The sequence below is a fragment of the Drosophila novamexicana genome, unplaced genomic scaffold (assembly GCF_003285875.2).
Source record: "Drosophila novamexicana strain 15010-1031.04,08,12 unplaced genomic scaffold, DnovRS2.1 tig00001692-arrow-arrow-pilon, whole genome shotgun sequence".
In the NCBI taxonomy this organism is placed as follows: domain Eukaryota; kingdom Metazoa; phylum Arthropoda; class Insecta; order Diptera; family Drosophilidae; genus Drosophila; species Drosophila novamexicana.
In genome coordinates this window covers 7,587-17,908 of record NW_020824877.1, presented here as the reverse complement: position 1 = coordinate 17,908, position 10,322 = coordinate 7,587, and the positions used below count along the sequence as shown (strand labels likewise).

Sequence of the window (10,322 nt, the reverse complement as noted above, 5' to 3'; positions counted from 1 at the left end):
CCCCTACTCTCCTCTCCGCTGCTCTTCTCGCCGCATCCGTCGCCAGTCTCTGACCATCCTCTCACCTGTCGCCTGTCGCCTGGCCTAGGGCGTGCCGAAAAAAAAAAAACTAGCTGCGTGCTGGTCAACCTGTGCAGCTGTTATCGCTCATCAGGCGATAACGACAACGAGTGCCCGGCTTTGTCCGGCTCTTTGGCTGTGTGGCTCGCGTGACCAGGCGAAGTCCAAGTTCAAATGGGTTTCAATTGGCAGCTCGAGCTGGCATTTGCGGTTCTTCATGCACTTTGCAAATATGCGACTTCCTTTCACGAGCCAATTGTTTGGGGGCTGACGCTTCACTTTTGCGCCTTACTCTAAATACCCTAGACGTATATCTAGTGGGGTTGACTCATGCCACAGACACAGCATATTCTACCACAACAGCATAGCTTGTTATTGAAAGGCATACAAATTCTGCGAAAGCTGAGCAATGTGAATATAAATATGAATATGAATATGAGTATGAATATGAATATAAATGTATATAAACTTTTACTCAAGAGTCTTGCGCTTTGACTTAGGAATTTCGCTGCGAGTTCCATAAAGCAAACAGCCGGAATGTTGTTTATAGGGTATTTGCCAGTCGAGCACGCACTTTTTTAGCTGCTTAACTTTTTGCACTTATTTTTTTTTTTTGCATTTTGTCGAGTCTTTCGTACATGCACTTCCGTTTGACTACGTCAACGAGTTTTGCATGTCGCTTCCTCACCCTGGACCCTGCGCCTAGCTTGGCTCCGTTTAGCCAGCCGCCGCATCGTTATCGCACTTAATCGATGTCGCCATCAGCGTCAACTTCATTGTCATCATTAGCTGTATCATTATTATCGTCGTCGTGGTTGTTAGCGTTGCCCTGCGGAACGGGCGAGCGGACAGCGAAGCAAGTGCATTTTCGAGACGGCGTCAACTGAATTTGAGTTCTTCTTCTTTCAAGCAGTGCCGCGCCAGGCAGAAGCAAGAGCAAGAGCAAGCATTAATTAGATCGATAACAGCTGAGCGATCCAATCAAGCATGATCAAGTTCCGCTACAAGCGAAAGGAGCCCAGCAACCTGGTTGCCAGCAGCAGCTCCCCGTCGTCGACGACCAGCAGCAGCAGCACAGCCACCATCACAGTTCCGGCCGCGGTTCCAGCACCAGCTCCGACTACGATAACTGCGGTATCTCCGCTGCAACAGCTGATTAGCAACAATGGCACCTTGCCGCGAAGCAGTCCCAGGAAGCTGCTGCTGGAGGCGGGCGATTGCCACAATCGATCGGCCACCCTGACGCGCCAGAGCAAGCCGAGCAAGCCGGCCAAACAGCAGAACGTCTGCGCCCTGGCCAAGGTGTCCAGCAGCGTGGAGCTGGCGGTGCTCGGCTACAGCAGCAGCGGCAACGGCTCGACTGCCGCCGAGCGGGATCGCTGCATCAATGCGGTCATAGTAAGTCGCCATACGGCCCCATCCATTTGCAATGCCAAGCCCCATATACTACTTAGCTATACTTAACATATTTATATATATACTGGTTCGCTAATCTGTGAATTTCCATGTGCCAGGAATTGTTCCAGCAGCTGCAGACCAGCTCGGAGCCAGCTCTGTGCCCGGAGCCACTGCGTCGCGCCTTGGCCAGCGGCCCGCTGGCCGGCCGTCGCTTCCCACTGGGCTGCCTGGGCGATGCCGCCGAGTGCTTTGAGCTGCTGCTCCATCGCGTCCACTCGCACATCTCGCCCGACGACGGCGACTCGTGCGAGTCACCGGCCTGCATTGCCCATCGCCGCTTCGCGATGCGCGTCATCGAGCAGAGCGTCTGCAAGTGCGGCGCCAACTCCGAGCAGCTGCCCTTCACACAGGTGAGTCCCAACACATCTAGTTCAAGTACGATATTGAAATCTTAAGAGCTGGGGATTAAAAGCAAATATATACGGATCAAGTATCCTTCCATATAGCTACTCTTTCTTGTTAAAGGTAGAACCTTAGGCCTTGTTCCCAGTGGATCGCACTGCCAGACTTTGAAGTGGATCACGAATGAAAAGAAGTTCTTGTTAGGAATTAACGAGATTAATATTCTTTAACTTACAACTGATATGCGTGGCAACGGGCACTTTGTCTAAGGTAGCTTAGTTTAGTATTTAGTAGTTTTTCTTTAACTAACTCAATTGCCAGCAGCTTTTCTGGCTGTGCATGAATGGGGCTGTTGGCGCGTGGGCTTGGAACACCTGCGAGTCGCACGAAGCAGGCGCCCGAGCAGGGACCAGAACAGTTAGAGAACAGCTCGGCGGATCGGGTTGCCAAACGGGTTTCGTGAACCTGAACGTGAACATGCACAGTCGTTCAACCAGTTGCAACACCCACCCAACGAGCGCGGCTAGAGAGTTGAGGGAGGGAGGCTGTTGGATCATAGATTGCATTTATATTAATCTTGTGCTGTGTTTTGTTCTCCCTCTGCTCCCACAGATGGTGCACTATGTGTCAGCCTCGGCGCTGACCTCACAGAAGAGCCTCGCACTGCAGAACCATCAGCAGCTGAGCTTCGGCCAGCTGCTGCGCGCCGCGGGCAACATGGGCGACATACGCGACTGTCCGGTAAGTATATGCAGTGATCCTTTTGAGCAAAACAGCAGCTAATCTCGATTCTCGAATTGCATATGCAGAACACTTGCGGCGCCAAGATTGGCATTTGCCGGGCGCTGCTCAATCGGCCGGATGTCGTCTCCATTGGCATTGTGTGGGACTCGGAGCGACCCGCCGCCGACCAAGTGCACGCGGTGCTCAAAGCTGTGGGCACCAGCCTCCGGCTGGCCGATGTCTTTCATCAGGTCAGCGAACAGCGCTGGGCCCAGCAGGCGCAGCACGAGCTGGTCGGCATTGTCTCCTACTACGGCAAGCACTACACCACCTTCTTCTTTCACACCAAGCTGAAGGTGTGGGTCTACTTCGATGACGCCAACGTCAAGGAGGTCGGCCCCAGCTGGGAGGGTGTCGTCGACAAGTGCAGTCGCGGCCGCTACCAGCCTCTGCTTCTGCTCTACGCCGTGCCCCAGCCGCCCAGCTCAGCTGCCGCCGGCGTCGCCGCCAACAATTGCGGCCTGGAGCTGACGTCGGTGCGACGCGCTGTTACGCCCAGCCCGGAGAAGCCCAGCCTGGGCAGCACGAGGCGCGCCATTACGCCGACGCCGACGCCACTGGCCACGCCCACAGCGCTGCGTGCGCCCCTCAATGACTACCAGAACCTGAGCGTCATCCAGAAGAACATCTTTCCGGCCGGGCCGGCTGCCACCACGACGGTGGGCAGCGACGAGACGGATGCTTACATCAGCCGGAAGACCGTGGAGCATGTGTTGAGCGCACAGTATCAGAATCTGAGCGTCATCCAGGACAAGATCGTTGCCGTTGGCGACAAGGAGGGCGGCTTCCTTAACCGCAAGCCCATCGAGGCGATGTTGAGCGCCCAGCTGGCGCGCCGCCAGCATCTGCAGCTGCAGCGCAGCCATAGCGCCGAGTCGAGCTCGGGCCATGCGAGCGGCGCCTCCAATGGCAGCTCGCCGCCCAGCGACGGCCTGACCATACCGGAGCATCTCAATCAGCCGAGGCGACGCGACTCTGGCAACTGGTCCGGGGATCGCAACAGCGCCAGCTCCGCCAGCTCCACAACCCTGGACAATCCCTATCTGTACATGGTCGCCAAGCGGGGCGTCTCCGCCGTGCCCCAGAGTCCCACGCGTCATGCTCACGCTCACGTCCACGGACATCCACTTGGACACGGACACGGACATGCACTGGGCCATGCACATGGACTGCCCTACGACGCCGGCTACGACTCCTTCTCGCTCAGCTCGACGGATTCGTATCCGCCCAAACATGCGCTCAATCCCCAGCTGGCCAAAATACCAGAGGCAGCTGCGGGTGCGGCTGCGGGCGTGACAACCAACGGAGCTGTCCATGCACACGGACAGGGACACGGAAACGGACACGGTCTGGCGCTGACCGGCGACTGCGAGAAGCTGTGCCATGAGGCCGACCAGCTGCTGGAGAAATCGCGTCTGGTCGAGGAGTCACACGATCTGGAAACGGCGCTCGTCCTATGCAATGCGGCTGCGGGCAGAGCCCGTGCGGCCATGGACGCACCGTACAGCAATCCGCACACGATGACGTTCGCCCGGATGAAGCACAACACGTGCGTGATGCGAGCCCGAAGCCTGCATCGGCGCATACTGGTCGAGAAGGGCGCCGAGAGCGAGGCGATGCCCGAGCTGAAGCATATGCGCGAGGGCAGCAACAGCTCCGTGAAGCATATGCGCCAGAACAGCAAGGATCGAACGCTGGACAAGCTGGAGAAACTGGAGCCGAGCGCCGCGGCAGCCAAGAGCATCGAGATCTATGCGACGCTGCCCAAGCGCAAGAGTCCATTAAAGCCGCTCGCCACGGATGACAATGCCATCGAGTATGAGCACCAGCTGGCCACCAGCCAGGCAAAGCCGGAGCGCGAGAGCCGCTCGCTGTTCGGCCGTCGCGACAAGGACAAAGACAAGGATAAGGAGAAGGATAAGGATAAGGAGAAGGAGAAGCGTAGCCGCAGCGAGGATCGCAACAAGCTGACGCGCGAGTTCTCGCTGACGGAGACGCTGCTGGTGAATGCCAAGGACACGCTCAAGAAGCACAAGGAGGACAAGGACGAGAAGAAGGAGAAGGACAAAAGTGGCAAGAAACAGCACAAAATACGACGCAAACTTCTCATGGGCGGCCTGATACGCCGCAAAAATCGCTCCATGCCCGATCTCACCGAGGCCGTCGACGATGCTGCCGGCGCCGCCGCCCCCAATGCCAGCCCACATGCCACGCCCACGGCGCCATTGACCAGCTCCGTGGACGACAGCGCCGTCGGCCTGAGCCTGCACGGCCATGCCAAGCACGGCCACGCCTACAATGCCGCCTTGGCCATGAGCAGCGGCTACATCTCGGAGGGGCATTTCGACTACTCGAAGAACGGCGGCGCCCAGAATCCGCAATCGATGTCGGCACAGTCGAGCGCCAATCCGAATCTGGAGCGCAGCAAGCTGATGCGCAAGAGCTTTCACGGCAGCGGCCGGCAGCTGACCATGGTGCCCAAGGTGGCGCCGCCGCCGCCCATGCGCACCAGCTCCTCCCTGACCCCCCAGCAGCAGCAGCAGCAGCAGCAACAGTTCCATCACGAGGCCAATCTGTCGAACATCTCGGCCATGAGCTCGAATACATCGATTAGCGAGGATTCATGCCAGACGATCATCACGACCTGCGCCCAGGTGCACTCCGAGCAGAGTCCGCTCAAGGATCTCCAACTGCAGATGACGCCCTACGACGAGCTCGACGGCCTGGCCCTGCCCATGACCATGCCGCCGCCTCCACCGCCACCGCCATTAGAGCTGCCGCCGTATCCGAGTCCGCCGCAATCGGTGTGCCATTCGCGGCAGGCCAGCGAGGATTTCCCACCACCGCCGCCGCCCGAGATCGATCTGGAGCCGCTCAACCAGCAGCTGAACCATCTGCATGCCTTGGAGGCGGCCAGCAAGCAGCAGCGCCAGCAGCTGGACTCGCTGGAGGGCACCACCAGCATTCTGGCACAGCTGCAGCAGCGCCAGCATCTGCTCAAGCTGCGCAAGGAGCAGGCCACGCCCATGCCCGATCTCAGAGCAATGCAACGCAAGCAGGAGGCGTCCTCGCCCAGCAGCGTCCGAGATCTGGCCCATCGCTTCGAGCAGACCAGCTCCGGCAGCACAATGCGCTCCTATGCCTCCCAAGAACTACTGAGTCCCGGATCCAGCTCCGGCGCCCAGCTGCGCACACAGATGAATGGCCTGCCCAACGGCAAGCCGGAAACGGATGAGGTGGACTGTGCGCCCGTCCGCCAGCAGCTGCTGCCGAAGCCCAAGTACGAGATGTCGCAGTCACAGATCGCCGAGGAGATACGCGAGGTGGAACTCCTCAACACAATGGTGCAGCAGACGCTCAACCAGACCAATTTGGCGCCACAGAAGCGCGTGAAAAAGAAGAGCGTCTCGTTCTGCGACCAGGTCATTCTGGTGGCCACCGCCGGCAACGAGGAGGACGACGATTTCATACCCAATCCAATACTGGAGCGCGTGCTGCGCACTGCCCAGCATCCCAACGAGAAGGTCACCGCGCAGCTCATCCAGCAGCAGCAGCAGAATATGCTGCGATTGCAGACGGAACCGCAGCCGCGACACCAGCAACAGTTGCCGCCGCAGCAGCAACAGTTGCAACAACAACAGTCGTCGCCCATGCTGGGCAGGCCGGATATGCAGCGTTATGTGCAGCGACAGCAGCAACTGCTGCAGCAACAGCAACAGCAGCAACAGGAGCTGTTTCGCCTGCAGCAGCAGCAACAGTTGCAGCAGCAGCAGCAATTGCAGCAGCAACAGTTGCAGCAGCGCACCAGCATGAGCGGCCTTTCGAGCCAGCAACAGCAGCTGGATGCACAGTACACGAGCATGCCCAGGCCCCCACTGCATCAGCTGCCCCAAAGCTATTCCGTGCAGAAGCAGCAGCAACAGTTGCAGCAGCAGCAGCAACAGTTGCAGCAGCAGCAGCAACAGTTGCAGCAGCAGCAGATAAGCCTCGCCTACTTCAGCAATGGCAACGTGGCCGAGCAGCCGCTGCCCTCGCCCTATCAGCGCGTGCCCCTGCCGCATGGTTATCAGCAGCAGCAGCAGCAGCCCACAGCCGGCTTCTATGCGCCCCCGCAGCAACAACAGCAGCAGCAACAGCAACAGCAACAGCAGCAGCAGCAGCTGGTCAATGGCAAGCCAGCGCAGAAGAAGGTCAGCTTTGAGCCCGGCACCAAGGGCGAAACGGAGGGACTACCACTGCCACCGCCAGCATCTCAGACGAAGTTGTCGCTGCAGAACGGTCTGCCGGAGTCGGCGGCCGGGATCACAGCCATCATACCCACCCGCGTCTACAACAATGCCATTGTGAAGGCCTCCGCGAAGGCTGTCGAATGTAATCTGTGCCGCAAGCGGCACGTGATTGCGCCCGCCGTCTACTGCACCAACTGCGAGTACTATCTGCAGATGCTCAACCAGCGCAGATGATGATGATGATGATGCAGTGCATCATGAGGATGAGTGTAAATAGAGCCAAAAGGAAGCAGCAGCAGCTGCGGATGGCGGAGCAACAGTCTCTTTTATGTTAGCGCATAGATGTCCGAACTGTTACAGCCACGCCTACGGCCACGCCTACTGCACGCACGCACACGCACACACACACATGTTCCCAGCACACACACATATATGCTTATCTGTCCATATATCTAACACACGTCGCTCGCAACGAACATTAACAACAAGAACAACAACAACACATGACTAACTCCATCCAGCCAGGCTTCCGCAAACCTCTTATATATTATTTTTATGCATATTTGCTGATTTTTTTATTATAACATTTAAGTTAAGATCGTCTTTTTTTTTGCTAGCCCTACGCAAGTTTGAAACTCAGCCGCTGAGCTTCCGCCGCCGGAAAGTTGTCGAACGACTACCGGAAGAGTTTTTTTTTTTTTTTTATATACAATATGCCTTTCATATATCGTAAGCATTTATTTTATTTTAGTTTTTTTTTTTTTTACTTAATAGGCATTTAGACATAATTTTTTTTTGAAATGCATTTTATTCGATTGATTATTTAATAGTGTTAAATGTTTATTTTTACATACTTTATAACGATTTTTTAAGATTTTTCTTTACAGAAAACCCAATTGCACAAATGATGCGCGAAAAGATAAGAACCGAATGGTAAAAATGATTTGAATAAAGTAAAATAAATAAATAAATTGGTCTTACTAGGTCTTACTACTAGGCTAGGCATTGCCCGGCCTTGCCCGGCCTTGCCCGTGGCGCGTTTTGTGCTTCAAACTTTAGATATTAACTTTCCCATAGGAAGACGCCCACCTGGAGCTACATTTCTAATGGAATGTGTTTGAATCAGAGCAGAAGAGAAAACAAAACCAAAAAGTTAAGATTATTTTTGTCGGCGAATTTCCGCAGTTGCGCTTGGAATTTCCGAAATCGCTGAAACACGTATTCATTAAGTTTTTATGCAGTGCAGCAAATCGGACAAAGCTTAAAGCTTCACCAACAAAATCTTTTGTAGCTGTTGTTTGGTGAAAAGCGTGAAACTCATCTCAAATGATTTTTCATATAGATCCTTGAAAAAGCCACCAAATCTTTGACCTTCATTTCCACCAAAGAGGAATTGATTTGTCAAAAAGTGTAAAACACCCCCCAAATGAATTTAAGCAAATAACTTTGAAAATCAGCTTGGGGCCAATCGGTTGGTAAGCAAAAAACTTTCATACAAACGATTTTCGCGATTTTTCCACAGTTTCGGGTGGAATTTCACGAAATCCCGAGATCTTTACGTGAACCTGCAGTGAAAATTTCTGCTATCTAGATCTAACGGTAAGGGCTGTGCGTTAATCACCCATCAGTCAGTCAATCAATCAGTCTGTTAGTCAATCAATCAGTCAGTCAGCCAATCAATCAGTCAGTCAGACAATCAATTAATCAGTCAGGACAATAATTTGTATATATAGAGATTTTTCCAAATCCTAAGCCAATGTGGAAGATACTCTACAAAACCAACAGGAATAATTCTTAGTCTAAACTGTAAATCATTTTTCGGCATAGCCTAAGATGACTTATTTAAGAAATAACATACCTTGGCTGACAATCAATATACTGATTATTGTGCCGCATACTTTTAGGATGAATCTTAAACTAAATATCGTAAGCCCTCAACAGAAAATAGAATACCAACAACAATTCCGGGATAACGACATCATTTCCCACGACATGATATATATATACATATATATCCGATATACGTAAATTGGACTGTAAATTTATTTGAATTACTTACATTTTGCATTAATCCTAATAAGTCGATTTAAACGATCCCTACGAATTCAAAAATGCATTACATTTCAAAATCAGACGATATTTACCGGAGATATTCGAAAAAAAAAATTTATCAGAAAAGGTTGACTTTACAAACGAATCGTTTGTTGGTCAACCACTTTTTTTACCCATCGATTTTGAATTTCTTTGAATGCCAATTTTTGGTAGGGATCCCTACGAACTCAAAAAGGTATAATATTTCAAAATCAGACGATATTTACCCGAGATATTCGAAAAAAAATATCGAAAAAGTTTTGATTTTTGAACCGACCCCGAATTTGAAAAAAAACGTGATGTAACCCCTTGCTTTTTTGTCGATTTTGGTCAAATTTTAGATTTTCATATTTTTGATGCCAATCGATAATACTGATCCTTACGAGCTCAAAATGGTATAAAATTCCAAAATCTGACATTCTTTGGCCGAGATATGCCAAAAAATCATCAAAAAAGGTTGATTTTGAAAACGAATCGGTTTTTGGTCAATCATTTTTTCTTACCCATCGATTTTGAATTTCTTTGAATGCCAATTTATGGTAGGGATCCCTACGAATTCAAAAAGGTATAATATTTCAAAATCCGACAATATTTACCCGAGATATTCGAAAAAAAATCATCGAAAAAGTTTTGATTTTTGAACCGACTCCGAATTTGAAAAAAAACGTGATGTAACCCCTTGCTTTTTTGTCGATTTTGGTCAAATTTTAGATTTTCATATTTTTGATGCCAATCGATAGTACTGATCCTTACGAGCTCAAAATGGTATAAAATTCCAAAATCTGACATTATTTGGCCGAGATATGCCAAAAAATCATCAAAAAAGGTTGATTTTGAAAACGAATCGGTTTTTGGTCAATCATTTTTTCTTACCCATCGATTTTGAATTTCTTTGAATGCCAATTTATGGTAGGGATCCCTACGAATTCTAAAAGGTATAATATTTCAAAATCCGACAATATTTACCCGAGATATTCGAAAAAAATCATCGAAAAAGTTTTGGAACGTCATATCTTCGCCTGGAGTTATGTCGTTTTGGAACGTCATATCTCCCGCGGAGTTATGTCGTTTTGGAACGTCATATCTCCGCGCGGAGTTATGTCGTTTCAAAACGACCTTTTCGATTTTCATATTTTTGATGCCAATCGATAGTACTGATCCTTACGAGCTCAAAATGGTATAAAATTCCAAAATCTGACATTATTTGGCCGAGATATGCCAAAAAATCATCAAAAAAGGTTGATTTTGAAAACGAATCGGTTTTTGGTCAATCATTTTTTCTTACCCATCGATTTTGAATTTCTTTGAATGCCAATTTATGGTAGGGATCCCTACGAATTCAAAAAGGTATAATATTTC

At 51.2% G+C, this 10,322-nt stretch overlaps 1 protein-coding gene and 1 long non-coding RNA gene across 2 annotated transcripts; one reads left to right on the top strand and one right to left on the bottom strand.

The window, feature by feature from the left end:
- The first annotated feature begins 819 nt into the window (after positions 1–819).
- On the top strand, positions 820–7,588 carry LOC115768198. The gene is made up of 5 exons (XM_030712712.1): positions 820–1,458; positions 1,575–1,868; positions 2,473–2,601; positions 2,670–3,741; positions 3,808–7,588. The coding sequence occupies exons 1-5, from the start codon at positions 1,048–1,050 to the stop codon at positions 7,104–7,106; spliced, it is 5,205 nt and encodes a 1,734-aa protein (XP_030568572.1). The 5' UTR covers positions 820–1,047; the 3' UTR covers positions 7,107–7,588.
- On the bottom strand, positions 1,821–2,136 carry LOC115768199. The gene is made up of 3 exons (XR_004018493.1): positions 2,096–2,136; positions 1,942–2,025; positions 1,821–1,884 (listed from the first exon to the last, which is right to left on the bottom strand). It is a non-coding gene; the product is annotated as an uncharacterized LOC115768199 (long non-coding RNA).
- Positions 7,589–10,322: the final 2,734 nt, after the last annotated feature.

What these genes read in the sequence shown, in the direction of transcription:
- LOC115768198 (XM_030712712.1), top strand. Translation starts at nt 1,048, where the DNA reads ATGATCAAGTTCCGCTACAAGCGAAAGGAGCCCAGCAACCTGGTTGCC. An exon ending in GCTGCATCAATGCGGTCATA is followed by an intron (nt 1,459 to 1,574) that starts GTAAGTCGCCAT and finishes TCCATGTGCCAG; the next exon opens with GAATTGTTCCAGCAGCTGCA. An exon ending in GCCCCAGAGTCCCACGCGTC is followed by an intron (nt 3,742 to 3,807) that starts ATGCTCACGCTC and finishes TGGGCCATGCAC; the next exon opens with ATGGACTGCCCTACGACGCC.